We start from the raw sequence: 16,994 nt of genomic DNA, 5'->3' as shown, positions 1-16,994 counted from the left end.
CAAGCCACACATAGACCCATCAGTAAAAGACAAAATCCTTACTGGCTCAAGGTATCTAAGCAAATGCTCTGATAAATTACTGGCTGACCACTAAGTTATGCTGACCCAGGAGTGACCCCTAGGAAACCAGAATTAAAAATAAAAACAAGAATTAGAAAAAAGAAAAAAATAAACACTGGTCATACACTGTGAGGGAAACAGACTCCACACAATTAGTCCAGGCAAGTCAACAAACAAACAAACACACAGCAACAATCAACCCTGGGCAGGGGTGAGGGGAGTAGGATCAGACTCCAGAGTTGCTACAATATATAATCTAAAATGTCCAGTTTTCAAAATGTCCAGTCAAACTAAAAAATTATGAGACATACAAAGAAAACAAGAATGTATAACCAATATACAGAAAAAGGGCAATCAATGGAAACTATCCCTGGAAGGGCTTAGATGTTGGACTTAGCAATACTTCAAAGCAGCTATTATTGATAGCTTCAGAAAGAAACTATTTTTTAAAGAATTTGTGTTTAAAGAATTAAAGGAAAGTATGACAACAATGACTCACCTAATAGAAAATATAGATAAAGAGATAGAAATTATTTTTAAAAGAACCAAATGAAAATTCTGGAGGTAAAAGGTATATCTGAAATAAAAAGTTCACTACAGGGGCTCAATACCTGATTTCATCTGACAAGAGAAAAAAATTAAGTTTAATAAAGTATAGTTTTCACCAGTTGTTAATTTAGTGATTATTTCATACTACCAACATATAAGCACCACAAGTTCTAAGAAATGTCAGAAAAGATAACAAAATGTAAGGGCGTTAATGTAGTACTCAAGTAGAGAATTAGAAGATTATCTTTAAATGGGAAAGCAGAAAGGCACTAAAACCTTTTGGTTTAGATTTGTTTTTGTTTAATTCAACAAACATTTCTTGAACATCTGCTATGCACTGTGCTAGACTAAAAATATAAATTAAATTTAATTCAACAAATTCAGCAATACAACAAACATTTATTGAGAACCTACAATATGACTCCAATATGCCAGAAACTATGCTAGATGCTGTGAAAAAAAAGATGAGTAAAACCAAAATGGTACCTTCAAAGAGCTCAAAATCTAATAGAGAATATAATTCAATGTGATAAATACAATAAAAAAAATACGTATAAGATTTAAAGGTGGCACTGAGGAGAAAGCAGCTAGTTGGAGGATATTGAGAGGAGAAACACAGAAGGCTTTACCAAATAGGTGCTGCCTGACATGGATTTCAATCAGGTAACCGATGGGAAGAGGTGAGACAAGGCAGATGAAACAGCATGTGCAAAGTCTAGGATAATATGAAGCAGTAGACTAATTTGGGAAATGACAGTACTCCACCAGTACTCCAGCATAAAACAAGTATGATGGGAGATGAGGTTGGAGAGATAAGTCTACCAAATTAAATAGCTTGAACTTGATCCTATAGGGGATAGAGAGTCACCACAGGGACTTAAGGAGGGCTTTAAGCAATATCAGATTTTAGTTTTAGAGTAGTAACTTTTTATACAGAATATGAACTAGAGGTGGACGAGACACAAAAGAGGAAAATCAATCAGATCTAAGGCAGTGGCTAAGCAGATAAAGAGGACAAATTCGAAAGACAAAGATGAAACAGAATCAACTGATTTAGTGATCAGTTCTCACTGCATCAATGTGCATCATGAAGTGCACTTTCATCTAGACAAATGTTTATAACGTGTTTTGCTTCTATAAAAAATTGAGACAACTCAATAACGATTCAAAAGCCATTAGCCTGGAAAACTAAAAAAGGAAGGGAAAAGAATAATGGTTTAGTTTTAGAACAATTGAATTTGACATTCTAATCAGATATGCATAACCTATTGATCAAGCACCTGATACATAAGCCAGAATTCAGGAGAAAAACCAAATCAATGAATTATTATGTAGAAGTGAGAAAGCCAAGAAGTCTAAAAGACTGCCTGGAGAGAGAGTGTAAAGTAGGAGAGAGAAGGCCATTGGCAGAAGCATAAAGAATACCTATATTTATACAATAGGTAGGGTAGGTCAACCAAACAAGACTAAGTGAGAGTAATCAGAGAGACTGAAAGGATACCAGGAAAGAGATGAAATAAATGGTATATCAAGAAATCCTATCCTATTTGAATATGGCAGAGTAAAATCAGTATTTCCTTCTCTCTTCAATTTCATCACAAAAAAAAGAACAATAAAAAAAGGAAGAAAATCCCACCTTTGATGAAACTAAGATGCATCTGAAACAAACCACAAAACAGATGGAAAAGCTGCCAACATATAGATCAAACAGGGATGTGGTAGGAAACAACAGAGAAACGAGCCACCCAGGGCTGCAAGTGCAGAAAGACTCATCAAGGCACATATCTCCCAGGTGAGAGGAAGCCACTAAAAGGCCAAAGTGAAAATCCTTGTTTACAACAGTTCAAGTAGGGCACACAAACTGGTCGAGAGAGATTCTCTGGACCAGATTTGGTTCCAAGAAACAGAGAAGCCCAAACAAACAAGAAATGGCACAGAGAAGCCATATTCATAGAAAGCAGTCTCTGTTTGTGTGGCAGGGGGAAAAAAAAGAGACTGCATAGTGAATGGACCTACTGCAGCCTACAGGCTGGGGAAATGTAGTAGCGAAAATAAGCTCCCCACACACAACCTTGAATCATGAGAAAAATTCCAGTTGGCTTTGTACACAGCCCAAGAATAATCAGTTTTGCATAAAAATATTCACTAAGCACTGCTTGTACTAGCTAAAAATTGAAACCAACTAAATATCCATCAATCAAAAAATGTATAAATTCTGATATTAGTCTAAGAATAGATTATTACAACACAGCTGAAAGAAATCAACTAGAATACATACTGTAACCACATGGTTAAAAGTCAAAAACACATTTTTGAACAAAAAAAAGCTGCAGAATGATACATATAATATGATGTCATTTACATACAATGTCATTTAAAACAATGATATAATCCTACGTAATAATAGCATAAAACATAAGTGGGAATAATAAATGCCAAATTCAGGGCAATAGTTATCTCTGGAGTTGAAGGAGAAGAATAGTACCTGGGAGGAGTGCTCAGGGACTTCAAATGTATATGTAATACTCCCTTTCTTTTCTAAAAATCTAAAGCAACTATGCAAAAATGTTAGGATTTGATAGAGCTAGGTATTCATTATGTTATCCCCTATAAGTTACCCTCTATGCTTGCCTTTGGAACCCAGCCACCACATTGTGAAGAAGCACAAACTAGCCCAGGAGACCTCACAAAAAGGCCCACATGGAGAGGAATTAAGGCGCCCAGCCAACAGCCAGCATCTACCACCAGACATGTGCATGAACAAGCCTTCAGAAGATTCCAGCCCCAGCTTTTGAATCTTCTAGCTGAAGCCCCAGACATCATGGAGCAGAGATAAGCCGTCCTGGGATCCAAATTCCTGGTTCACTTCTGAGCATAAATAAATGGTTATTTTATGCCACTAAGTTTTGGGATAATTTGTTACAAAGCCATAGGAACCAGAACACCCAAATATTTGACTGAATTGAAAAGAAAAATATTTGCAGGCATTGCATAACACCTCAGTCCTGTTTGCTAAATTTACAAAACTACTAACAGCTGTAAACTTACTTCAGTTTAATAATTTATATAGCTTCTTACCTCCAAACTTCCAGAATGTGCTGCCCAATGTAAAGGGGTAAATTTATGAAGAATGTCAACTTCATCAATGCTGGCTCCACGTTCCACTATTTCTGAAAGCTGCTTTACATCTCCAGCTCGTACTGCATCATGTACGCTACCAAAATGCACCTTCTTCCTGGCACCTATTGAAAAATCAAATTGCTTAAAATGTATTACAAAACTAAAAAAAAAAACCTAAAGCAATGATTCAACAGAGAGCAGAAAATCACTTTGGCTTTCCAAATAATCTACTACAAAGATGTTTGTGACTAACATCTTATTCAGACTTCCATTCCAGATCTAACACGTAAAGAGCAGGGAAGTTGTCACTCTCGAACATAGAGGGAAAAAGCTGAACAAACTGAAAATCGATGCCTTTCCTTGGACTCATCAGAGAATTGAGGTCTCAGGGTAAACTGAATCTGGAAAAACAGGCAAATATAGAGAAACACAGTCAAGTTCAACTTACCTGAAGCAGAAGCCACGGGAGCCATAAACCGCTAGAAGAACTTAAACGGCGATTTTGACAAATTGCTAGGGGCTGGGTATGTACTAGCCTCAGAGTGAGAAACTCCTTGGGGCCACAGTCTTAGGAGACCCTCACATTTTCATAGATTTTACCTTCAAAATGCCACCAGGTTATTACTGTGAAAAGCCAAGAAAAATCACCTGATGTCTTTGGCAGGGGGAGGGGAAGAGTAACCATCCTGAAATATGCCCAGTGCATTCTCTGTAACAAAGACCTACTCTCCAGTGAAAAAGACTTTACCAGAGTCTTATCTCCCATAGGCAGATACCGTATGTTTTATCAATATTTTTCTTATCTTTCTCATATATCCTACACTAAGAAAGGAATGGCAGGTCACAATTTTTACTTCATACACTCTAGTGTCATATATTATAATTTAATGTTCCAAACATCAAGACTGCATTCTCAGGCTTACTGTACTATGAAATATTTTAATGTGCGTTGTGAACCAGAAGCAATAAAGGTGTCTAAGCATGAATAGACAGTGGCTGGAGGAGGAAGAAGAGTTCAAACAAAGCATTTCCTAAACAAAACAAATAGGCACAATTCCTGACCTCAAACCAACACTTCTGGCAGATAATCTACACGACTTCGTATTACTATTTATCTATGTATACGTCCTCTCTCCATAATCAGAACATTAATTTCTTGAGGGCTGGAATCATATCTTATATCAACTCTTAGCAAAATGCTATAGATTTTACTCAAAAATCCTTTCTGAGCATCTATCATGTGGCAGGGACCATGGTAACATAATGGAAAACAGACTCAGATTTAATACATTTGCTTTCCACCAACACTTTAAAATCAATTTGGATAAACTCAATGAAACTAAAAACCTGAGAGTAATGTCCTAAGAGAGTACAGGTAAAATTAAGGAGGAGGAGGAGGAAACATTTAAGCAAGACCTTGAAGAACAATTAAGATATATGCATATGGTGAAGGGAACAAGGAAGGCACCAAAAAAAACCAAACCACTTAATAAATGTTTAAGGATGTTAATTCATCTCCTAGGTCAGACCTTCATTCTTCTCCTTTAAACTAATACAGCAAGATCTACAAATGATCTTCTACCACTCTAAACCATTGTATACAAAGACACTATCCTAACCACTTCATGCCTCTACTCCAAACTGCTTCTGGTTATCCACTGCTAGTCTAGAGAACAAAGCCCAAATCTTCAGTATGACATGCTATATCCTCCCATAATTTGGCTCCATCCAATTTCATGGCCTTTTTTCACACCACATTCCATCTCAATTCATTCATTCATCCACCCATCCATCCACTTAACATTAATTTGGTGCCTACCATGAGGATAAAAAGATGAAGACATGGTCTCCATCCTCAAGGAACTCACAGAGAGATACAAACACAAACTATAAAATAATGTGGTAAGAGCAATGACAGAAATATTCATAAGAACTTATGGGGCCGGCCCCCTGGCTTAGCAGTTAAGTGCGCACGCTCCGCTACTGGCGGCCGGGTTCAGATCCCGGCGCAAACCCACGAACCGCTTGTCCGGCCATGCTGAGGCCGCGTCCCACATACAGCAACTAGAAGGATGTGCAGCTATGACATACAACTATCTACTGGGGCTTTGGGGGAAAAAATAAATAAATAAAATTATAAAAAAAAAAAAAAGAACTTATGGAAGCACAGAAGACTTCTAGCTCAGCTAAGATAAGGAAGGGGAATAGAAAAGGATTCCTGGGGTAGGTAACATCTAAGATGAATCTTCAAGAATTAGCAGGAGTTTACCAGGTAAAATGGGAGCAGGGAAAGGCATCCTAGACAGCATGAACAGTAGGATATGGTCAGGAAACCACAAAAAACCCCACCCTATTGCTGAAGCATAAAGTGGAAGGAAAAGAGGCTAGAATTAGACAAGGGACAGGCTATGGCAGAACTTGTTGGACTTGAGCAGAGAATGGGGAGTCATGGGATTTTAAACAGAAGAATAACAATGATCAGATTTGTAATGCTGCGTTTATATGGCTGGCTGTGGTGGGAGGACTTCATTGACTGGGCAGCAAAAAGCCAAGACTAGAGACTCAGGGAGACCATGTAAGAAGTCTACATTAGAAAAGTTGAGACCCTCAACTAAGAGAGTGGCAGTAGGAACAGAAAAGGAAAGAGATTCAACAAATATTATGGAAATAGGATGAACTGAACTCGGATGGATAAAGTAAGTGAACTAAGGGAAGAGGCATGGGATAACTCCAAGGTGTCTGAGTGGTATGGTGTCATTGAGAGAGTGAACACTGAAGGACAGAGAGGGCATATGGATACAAAATTATATTTTGGACATGTTGATATTGAGGTACCCAAGGAAGAGTTCCAGAAGGGAGCTGTACATATGAGTCTGCAGCTCAGAGGAGAGATCTGGAGTTCAGTCTCAGTGTTAGGTGTCTCAGTTTTGGTAGCTTTTCCTGATACCCATTCTCACCCCATACTGGAGCCAATGGCACTGTATTCTTCTTTATAATGTTCATCACACTAGTCGTCACTTGCTCAGTATTTATCTTCCCCACTAGAAAGTAAGGAATGTGCCTGTCTTCTTTACTGACATATCTTGAAGACATAGCACATAATAGGTACTCAACAAATATTACTGGATGGTTGAACGAATAACATAGATTTGGGGGTCCTCAGGGGAGATGAAGTCATAGTAAATGACAAGAAAAAAAGCACCAGTGATGGCATTATCCAGGGAGAAAGCAATATTTAAGGAGAGGATGGAAGAAAAGTCAGCAAAGGAAAGGGAGAGTCAACAGAACGTAAGGAAGAAAACTAGGTAAGTCTAATGTCATCTCCATAGGGTCAAACGCTGCAGAGAGGCCAAGTAAGAACTTAAAAGAGTCCGTAAGATTTAACAAGAGTTGATGTCAATCTGGGCAAGAAGTCTCAGGAACGGTGCAGATGGAAAAAAAAGGGAGGAAAGCTGAAATGAGGGAGGATGGGGGACAGGCGAACAGCTTTGGGGCCCACTGAAAATAGCAATTAGGGAAAACAAGGAGTGACAGCTGAGAAAGGGAACTGCCAGACAGGGCCAAGGCTGATGGGGGCTGAAGGGAGAAAAGGAGCGTGGCAGAGACAAGGGCCAGCAAAGCCGTCCGACTCACCCGGGGTTGCGGTCTCCGCGGAGGAAGTGGAGGGGCCTGAACCGGGCACCCCGGGCATGGCGCGATCCCTCGGACTCCGGAGAGGGGTTGAGTCCCGGCCGCTGCTGCTGCTGCTGCGGCGGTCTTCACTGGCTGTCACCCACGAGCCACTGCGGCGGCCGTCTTCGTCGTCGTCGCTAGGACCGGGGCCGCCGTCCTCCCCGGCTCTCTCCCAGGAGCCCCCGCAGCGGAAACCTTCTTCTTCACTGTCCCTGTCCCAGAAGCCACTGAGGCGGCGGCTGGCGTCCTCGCCGACGCTCACCGCGGAGGAGTCGCTGGCCGCGTAGCCGCGGTCTTCACTTACTCCCTCCCGTGAACTACTGAGGCTGGGGCCGCCATCGACACTCCCCCCCTCCACAGAGCCACTGAGGCGGCTGCTGCGGTCATCACTGCCTCCCTCCCCGGAGTCGGCGGTTGGCGGGCCCCGGACTTCCCTGACTCCCTCCCAAGTACCACTGAGGAGGAGGCCACCGTCTTCTCTGACCGCTCCCCCGGAGTCACTAGTTTGGTGGCCGCCGACTTCACTTAAATTCCCGTCGCTGCGATCCGCCCTTACTCTCTCCCAAGAGCTGCTGGGACGGAGGCCACCATCTCCCCTAACTCTCTCCCGAGAGACAGTGCGGCGGCGGCCCAGGTCCTCGCTGACCCTTCTCGAGTCACTGTGGGAGAAGCCGACGTCTTCACTTCCTCTTCCCGTAGAGCCCCTGCAGCGGTGCTCGCCGTCTTCCCGGCTTCTTTCCCAGTCTTCGCCGCGACTCAAGTCCTGGTCTTCGCTAACGCTCTCCTTTGGCTGGCCGCCGCGATGGCCGTGTCGGCCGTTTATCCTCCACGTGCGATGGTTAGTGCGGCGGCCGCCGTCTTCGGCTGCTGCTCCCCGCGTGTCGCTGTGGCGGCGACCGCCGTCAGCGGGTACCCTCTCCTCCGAGTCGCTTTCCACCGTCCCGTGTCGGGCCACCTGGTTGGAGCGGTGGAGGAGCCGTCACCTTGGAAACAAGTAAACTTCCGGCGTGCTGCGCTCATTTCCTGTTCCTCGCGGCTTTGCGTCACTTCCGGCTTCTCTTCCTTCACCTTTTCCAAGGCTTCGCCTCTAGAGAAATCGGATGGCGGTGCAGGCTGGTTTTGGGTGAGCTTGCGTTCGGTCTCGCACCCAGCATATCTAGGCCCCGTCTCTGTAACCGCCTGGCACCGATGGCGCCCTCCGTGACTCAGCGACGCAGGGGAGGCTCCAGGATTGCAGTCTGCGTAGGTGACCTGCGTGGCGCGGACCGGGCGGGGCCTTTCGTCCTTGGCAAACCTAGTGTAATTTTTCACTGCCAGTTGGATCGTTGGAGAACATCTGTTTTTACCATTATTTCACAAGTGTGGAGAAAGACCTAAAGGAGAAGTTAGCAGCTGCAGCCGCTATCATTGTTGAGTGTTTACTAGTGCCAACCTCTTTGATAATCGCTTGGTACTTAATTCTCACAGTAATTTTGTAAGGTAGGTGTTATCCCCATTTCACAGGTGAGGAAATTCAAGGTATCAGTAATTTGCTAAGGCCAAACGGCGGGTAAGTTATAGAGCCAGTATAAAAACACAGGTCATTAGTCGGAAGGCTGTGTCAGATCTTCTAACTCCAAATCCTAGGTTCCTTTCGCTGTAAAATGTTTACTTTCAACAGTTTGGCCCAGATCTTTTTCTCCAAGCCTATTGCTTAAGGTATTCTTCCATTCACTGTTTATTACAAATATATGGGTCAGATTTTGTGCTAGAAGCTGAGAATAGAAAAATTAGAATTCTCTGTCCTCCAAGGGCATCACCCACCCTAATTCCTCTCTCACTCTGTTTTTTTCTCTCCTTATTGCCTTTCCACAGGTTTGGTTTTGTGAACACGTTTGGGAAATTCCCCTGACCCTACCTTTCCTCTCTTGAAGCACAGTAAATTGTTTTTCTTTAACTACATGGCATCTTGTAATATTAATTATAGTGATAACTGCTGTGTTGAGTTTATATGATGAATCTGGCACTGTACTAAGTGCTTTATGTTAGTTTTCTTATTTAATCCTTAATATAACGTACCCAGATAGTATTACTGTTCCTTTTTACAGATAGAGAAATAAAGCACCAAAGTTAATTGCCCAAGGATACACAGCTAGTAAGTAGTAAGTACCTGAATTAGGTTTCCAACCTAGATCTTTACTTTTGCTGCACATACTCCTCAAAGTCTCTGAACTCCCACAGCCTTTATTAGACCACTTATCATATTGTGTTATAATTACCTATATTTAACAGTTGATCCTCACTCCTTCTCTATAAGGACTCTGAGCTTCTGGAAGGTAGGCACTGTATCATTGTTCATCTTGGTGTTCCTAACATCTAGAATACTTAGTTCAAGGGAAAGGGCTTAGTAACTGGTGAGTGGGTGAGTTGATGGGTTTATTTTCTAGTTGGTGAACTGAAAGGCTGAAAGGAAAGTTTTTCACAGTTGGAAGGGAATTTGAGATTAGTCATCCCAGTCTCCTTGTCTTTAGAAATGGGGCAACTGAGACCTTTTGTCTTACCAGACATGTATTGAATTATTAGTATGGGCCAGTTTCTATGTTAAATGATTTGCAAATAGTTTCAAACTTAATCTGTATTATTATTTCTATTTTTACAGATGAAGAAACTGCTCAGATTTGGCCAAGATCACATAAATAGGAGGTGCAGAGTTGGAACCCATTATGACTGACTCCAAATTAATACAGTGCTTGTAGCCACTTATATAATAATGGTAAAGGCTTTATTTTTTGCTATGTTGTATGGATAAACTCACTGAGAGAATGAGGCAGCACATCCTTGAAGGATACAAAAATGGCGGGAAGGATCAGAAAAGGAAACAGAAACAGATAGAGAAGCAGAGAAAGTAAAATCTCTCAAAATAAAGTTCCAAGGAATTAAAAATAAAAGCAGAAATTGGGGCCGGCCTGGTGGCGCAAGCAGTTAAGTGCACACGCTCCGCTTCGGCGGCCCGGGTTCGCAGGTTCGGATCCTGGGCGCACACCGACACACCACTTGTCAGCCATGCTGTGGCGGCGTCCCATACAAAGCTAACGCGGATGTTAGCTCAGGGCCAATCTTCCTCAAGAAAAAAAGGGGAGGATTGGCATCAGATGTTAGCTCAGGGCTAGTCCTCCTCACAAAAAAAAAAAAACAAATTAATGAAATAGAAAAGAAAATCAATCATAATAATAGTTGGATGTTTGAAAAGAACAATAAATAGATAGCAAATCTGAGGAAGAAAAGGAGAGGAAACAAAACATTGCAGATATGAGGGACTTTGAAAATCAAAAGTGAATTATTTAGTGTAAACTTATACTAATAATCTTGAAAATTGACTTGCACAATTTTCTAGGAAAGTATAAATTTCAAAAGATTGGCTTCGAGAGTTAGGAAACCTTAATAAACTGATTATCATAAAAGAATGCCATATGTATCCATGACAAAAGCCACCAGGAACAAAGCATAGAGAAGACTGGAGTACTTTACATCTATGAAGGTAGCATAACACTAACAGAATCTAAACAAGGATAGTGAAAAAAAACTCATAGCACATTCTTACTTATGAATATACATGAAAAAATCCTAAAGAAACTATGAAGCCAGCAGTGAGTTTAGAGAATAATGTGATAACCAAGTTGGATTTATCCTGCCAGTACAAGGATGGGGCAACATTAGACAATACAGTAATGAAAATGGCCTGTGTTAATAGATAAAGGGAAAAAACTGTATGATCTTAATTGATACTAAAAAAGTACTTGAAAAATTAGCATCTGTTACCGATTCAAAAAGAAGAAAATAGGGGCCGGCTCCGTGACGTAGTGGTTAAGTGCACATGCTCTGCTTCAGCGGCCTGGGGTTCGTAGGTTCGGATTCCGGGCACGGACCAATGCACTGCTCATCAAGCCACGCCGTGTTGGCGTCCCATATAAAGTAGAGGAAGATGGGCACAGATGTTAGCCCAGGGCCAGTCTTCCTCGGCAAAAAGAGGATTGGCGTAAGGTGTTAGCTCAGGGGTGATCTTCCTCACAAAAAAAAAAGAAGAAAATAAAATTCATATTCAGCAAGTAATAAAAGGAAGTTTGTTTAACTGGATGAAAGGTATCAACCAGAAATAAATAGCACACTTAATGTCATGGTTCAGGTTATCTGCTATCATTCCTATAATTCAGCATTGTTCTGAGAATTTTGGACCCATTGTAATAATAATAAGCAAGATAAATAAGGTATGAAACTGGAAAGAAGGAAATTAAGACAAATGATAGCATTTTTTACCTGGAAAATCTAAGACAACTGTAAAATATTAAATATTAGAATAAAGAGTTCAGTAAGATGGTAAGCTGTCAGAGCAACACACAATTAAGATTTCCTATAAACTAGAAGTAATCAATTTTTGGAAGATCTCATTCACATTAGCAATAATGGTGAAATATTCTAGGTGAATTCTTGATAGGTGAAAATAAACCTAAAAGAAATGAGTAAAACTGACATGAAAAAAACCATAAAACCTCATTAATGGATGTTACTGAAGATCCGAATAAGTGGAAGGACGTGCTCTGCCCGTACATGAGTAGGCTCAGTGTTATAAAAATATGATTCTCCACAGACTATAAAAATTTGTTGCATTTCAAGTAAAAATTCTAATGTAATTTTTAGTGGAAATTGGCAAGATGATTTTGAAGTTTATCTGGAAGAATAAATGTGCAAGATGAACCCCAAAACATTTTTGAAAAAAGAATGAGGACTTACCCAAATACATTTCAGAACTATAAAGCTAGAATATTTCAAAGAGGATGGTATTGGAACAGAGCTAGACAAATAGATTAGTGGAACAAACTAGAAGCCAGAAATAACGCCACGTATATGTTTATTATAGTGGTGGCATTTCAAATAGAGAAACGTAGGCTCTTCAGTATTTTCATATGTAAAAATTTCAGAAGAATTAAAGATAGTAACATAAATACAAAGAACATACAGAAAATTTGTTTTATAAACCCTAGGAAGGCCTTCCTAATAAGAAAGACAAGCCCTAGAGGCCACAGAGAAAAAAATTTACTAGATAAACATTTAAAAAGCTAGAAGATATGTTACCAGGAGATTGAGACCAGAGAAAGACCTAATGTTTATTATTTTCTAAAAATTTAAGTCGGTGAGAAAGAGTGACAATAGAAAAATTAATCAGCAAAAAACGTGATAAAAATGCCAAAAGCAAATCAACAAGGGATACTCTAACTCATCAAGACTGCTGTTTCACATCACAATGATAAAAACTAAAAGATAATAGATAATGAGTGTTGGAAGAGGATGGCTAAACAAAGCACTCTGAAAACACTGCTGGTGAAAGACTAATTTGGTGTGACCCATAAAGGACAATTTGGCAATATCTGTCAAAATAAATATATGTTACCCTTGAACCAGCAACTATCCAGTTGTAAAATCTTCAAAATAACTTGCTCAGATGTATGTACTAGGATAGTCATTGCAACACTGAAATTACTGGATAATTAGAAACTTGAATATCCATCAATGAAAGAATGGCTAAATTATGCTACATTCATAATATGAAATATTACTCAGTGGTAGAAATGCAGATCTGCTTGTATTAATCAACATGAAAAGAGTTGGTAAGATATAGTAAATGAAAAAAAGAGGCAAAACAATACATATGTGATCTCATTTAATTTTTAAAAATTACTTTGTAAAAGTATTTTTTTCAAAGTTTGAGCAGGATCTATACCAAATTTTTAATTCAGCGGTTACTTTATAGAACAAGAAAGAGGATGCAAAAGGAGACTTTATTTTCTGTACTTCTTGTATTTGATTTTTAAATGTTTTTAATTCTTCCTAAAAACACAGAAGCACAAGAAAACATGCACTGTTATGTAAAGTAAAATTAGATACTTTTAAGAAGGAGTACGTGGGGGGCCGGCCCAGTGGCTTAAGCGGTTAAGTGCGTGCGCTCAGCTGCGGCGGTCCAGGATTCGCGGGTTCGGATCCCAGGTGCACGCTGATACACTGCTTGTCAAGCCATGCTGTGGCGGTGTCCCATATAAAGTAGAGGAACATGGGCACAGGTGTTAGCGCAGGACCAATCTTCCTTGGCAAAAAAAGAGGAGGATCAGCATCAGATGTTAGCTCAGGGCTGATCTTCCTCACAAAAAAAAAAAGATAAAAGGAGTACATGGGCCAGGAGAGATTAAGAGGCTAAGGAAAGCACGCTGGTTTTGGCAAGGAGTCATTGATAATACTGAGGAGAGCGATTGTAATGAAATAGTCAAGATGTAAAAACCAGATTGCACAGGATTTCAAGGTAAGTGAGGGACTGACTATGAAGGGAGACAAGTGAAACAAGTTTCAGAACACACACAAGTGTGTGGGCATCTCAGCATTCCAGAGAATTGGAACTCTTTGTGAGTAGGAAGCTTATGGTCCCAATTAGTAAAAATGGCTAGTCCTCTACCTCTACCTCAGTTGTTCCAACGTGGGGTGATAAATCAGGATGTCCCCTTAATCCTTTATAAATCAGGTCTTTGCATCTAGTTTCAGAGGAGGGAGGAGGGCCAACTCCAGGGCAAAAATTGAATTAAGTGGGTTTTGGTAATCGTATCTACTCCTTTCTGCCTATGTACCTACTTCTCATGCTTCCCAGGCATTCTTGATCTTCCTTTGGGGTGCACCTCCACACCCTCACTAGGGCACCCCCCAGGTGCTTTTTGGCTCTTTAACTTGCTCTTCCCTACCTGCCCAACAGTGTCCATTATTTCAGGGAGCTGACCCCATATAGTTAGGAGAAAACTTCCCACTCCTACGGAAGTTCAGGGCTAGTTCTTGATAATAGCCTGATTTTCCATTTCTACCTCCATAGTACCTCCTCTTTAGTCAGCTAATCTTTCTATTTGTGGACATAGATGCTTCCTTATATTTTCCTGAATATTTTGTATAAACCTCTGAAAGCATTTATTAGGTCCTAAATAGGCTGTAAAGAAAGCCAGGAAAATATCACTAGAATCTAGAATTCTCTATTTTAGGTTAAGCTGTTACATGAGAACCTGTAAATTTTTAGTATATAATTAGGTCCTTATTTTTCTCCTCAAAGCTTATTTCGTTTTTAGCCGAATAACAGATTACTTTGTAGTATTTTCCAGAACATGGAAGTTAGAAGTTTTAATTAGGTAAATTATGTGGCACTCAGGACATTGTAAAGAGGGTATAAACAATGAAATTTCTAGATTTAGGAAATATATCACACAATGTTCCTTTTATTGGTTTTCACAAACTTCAACTCAATTCAAAGGACAATGTTCCATCTTCCCTGAGGCTTCCTTCAACCTTCCTTGCTGCACTTTCCAGTGTAATACATTGTGTGTGTTGACTATTACTTTTCTATCTTTTGGGGCTAAAATTCAGTGTTGCTGATTTCTAGATCAGTTATCAGATCTCACTGTTCATTAGAATCAACTATGGAGCTTCCTAATTATTAGAGGTGTCCTTGAATGAGAATCTACTAAATGAGACTTTCCAGAGATAAGCAGTCTGTTCTTAACATTCACTGTGATTCTAATGCACAGCCAAATTTGGACACACTCATCTAAATCACTATCCCACATCCAGCCTCCTACCTCAAAGAAAAATTAGGAATTGAACTCTCAATTCCAACTAAATACCTGTGACCATCTCAGAGAAAGTACTGTCCCTTTTCCATTCCAAAGCTAATTCCTCTTGTGCTATTGATCTCGTTCCAGCTCTGAGACTGACCTGTCAATCATCTCTATCTTCAACCTGTCGCTCTAGTGAGGTCCTTTTAACATACATGCTAATGTCTGTCCTATTTGTCTCATTCTAACTACAATCTAATCTCTCCAGTTAAATCCCGTAACAGAGTAACCTAGTATTTTGTCACCTCTCACCCACCCAACCCATTGCAGTTGCCATTGGCCACCTTACTCAACTCGTCATAAGTCAATAGTTAGCAAGTATTTCCAATCTTTCCACGTTTCCTTGACTTTGTTGACTACCCATCCTTGGAAACTTTTTTCCCTATTGCTGTTTTCCTATTTTACTTCTTCAATAGTGCTTCCTTCTCACCTACAAGTCTTTAAATGTTTGTTCCCCAGGGAGTTGTCCTTCACTCTCTCCCTCTATGTGGATATGCTTGATATACTTGCAGGTTTGAATGTTGCCTGCCTTTTTCTTTTTTTTTCTTTTTTTTTTTTTTTTTTTTTGGTGAGGAAGATTGGCCCTGAGCTAACATCCGTTGCCAATCCTCCTCTTTTTGTTTGAGGAAGATTGGCCCTGAGCTAACATCTGTGGCAGTCTTCCTGTATTTTTTGTATGTGGGTTGCTGCCACAGCGTAGCTTGATGAGTGGTGTAGGTCCGTGCCCAGGATCCAAACCCGCGAACCCTGGGCCACTGAAGCAGAGTGTGCAAACTTAACCTCCACACCACCGGGCTGGCACCCCTGCCCCTTTTACTTTTTTGTTTTTTGGCTGAGGAAGATTCACTCTGAGCTAACATCTGCTACTAATCTTCCTTTTTTTGGTATGTGAGCTGCTGCCACAGCATGGCCACTGACAGATGAGTGGTGTGGGTCCGTGCCCGGGAACCAAACCTGGACTGCAGAAGCAAAGCACGCTGAACTTAACTATTAGGCCACAGGGGCTGGCCCACCTTCCTTTTGATTGTAACATACTTTTAGGTGTATGATAAAAGCTATGGATGGTCTCCCTAGAAGAAGGCACAACAGGAAATTTTGCCTACATTTTTGGATTCAGACCCCAGCATTTCTTCCGTGACAGTGTTCTTCACAAGTTCAGCTATTACACATGTGGACACTTACCAGTTTTCTTACTGGACCTCTCTGTTGCATTTGATAATCTCTATTCAGTTAATTCTTAAAAAAAAAAATCAGATGCAGATAGGGTGTCACTTCTGTTTAAAATTTCTAGTGGCTCCCATGGTCATTGGTGTAGAACAAATTCTTTAGCATGACCAAGAAGACTCTTCATAACCACCTATTCAAAGTTACTGGGTTTTAACCATATAAAATTTAATTTTGAATACACATGAAGTGTTTTCAAGCCTTTATATTTGTTGTTCATTCTCCATAGACCCTTCCCACCAACATGGACTTCACTTCTAGTTATCTTCCAAGACAGACTCAAATATGACCACCTCTATCAAGTCTGTCTTAAGCCACCTCCAGGTAGTTTGATGTGCCTGTTTCTATCCTAGCATTATATTAGGGTATTTTTTTTTAATTGCAGAAATAGTATAAGATGAAGCAAAGCTAGGTTCACATTCTTGATATACAACTTTTTAAGTGTGTGATTCAGTTTCATCTGTAAACTGGGGATACCATCTACTATGTAGGATTATTTGTAAGTACCAAAGAAAATAAATGTAAAAAGAGTGCCAATGCCTAGCACAAAGTAGGTGCTCAACAAACTATGACTTTCATTATTTTACATGCCTGTCTCTAATAGATTGCAGGAATGGTTAATCTTGCATCTCAGAATGCCTGGCTCATAGCAGGTGCCCCGTTCATGTTTTAAAGAGCAATGATGAAAGACAGACA

The 16,994-nt window shown here is 40.3% G+C and overlaps 1 protein-coding gene and 1 long non-coding RNA gene across 3 annotated transcripts in view; one reads left to right on the top strand and one right to left on the bottom strand.

The window, feature by feature from the left end:
• ANKRD42 (ankyrin repeat domain 42) overlaps positions 1 to 8,380 on the bottom strand; it is a gene marked incomplete at its 5' end in the record, with an annotated part of 48,315 nt that extends 39,935 nt beyond the window's left edge. Inside the window, 2 exons of the mRNA XM_004434051.3 lie at positions 3,688 to 3,851; positions 7,363 to 8,380. Of these exons, the coding sequence (XP_004434108.3) occupies positions 3,688 to 3,851; positions 7,363 to 8,380 (1,182 nt within the window). The remainder of the gene's footprint in view (positions 1 to 3,687; positions 3,852 to 7,362) is intronic.
• Positions 8,381 to 8,449: 69 nt separating this feature from the next.
• LOC147916647 (uncharacterized) overlaps positions 8,450 to 16,994 on the top strand; it is a 9,650-nt gene continuing 1,105 nt past the window's right edge. Inside the window, exons 1-3 of one of the 2 annotated variants that reach the window (XR_015552707.1) lie at positions 8,450 to 8,880; positions 10,040 to 10,153; positions 16,528 to 16,622. This is a non-coding gene — a long non-coding RNA (uncharacterized LOC147916647). The remainder of the gene's footprint in view (positions 8,881 to 10,039; positions 10,154 to 16,527; positions 16,623 to 16,994) is intronic. The other variant, XR_015552706.1, reaches the window with a different exon arrangement.

Source organism: Ceratotherium simum, chromosome 7 (genome assembly GCF_057802395.1).
Source record: "Ceratotherium simum simum isolate JZ-2026a chromosome 7, ASM5780239v1, whole genome shotgun sequence".
Lineage (NCBI taxonomy): Eukaryota > Metazoa > Chordata > Mammalia > Perissodactyla > Rhinocerotidae > Ceratotherium > Ceratotherium simum.
Note: the sequence above shows the minus strand (reverse complement) of the source record. Positions and strands in the feature narration are given on the sequence as shown.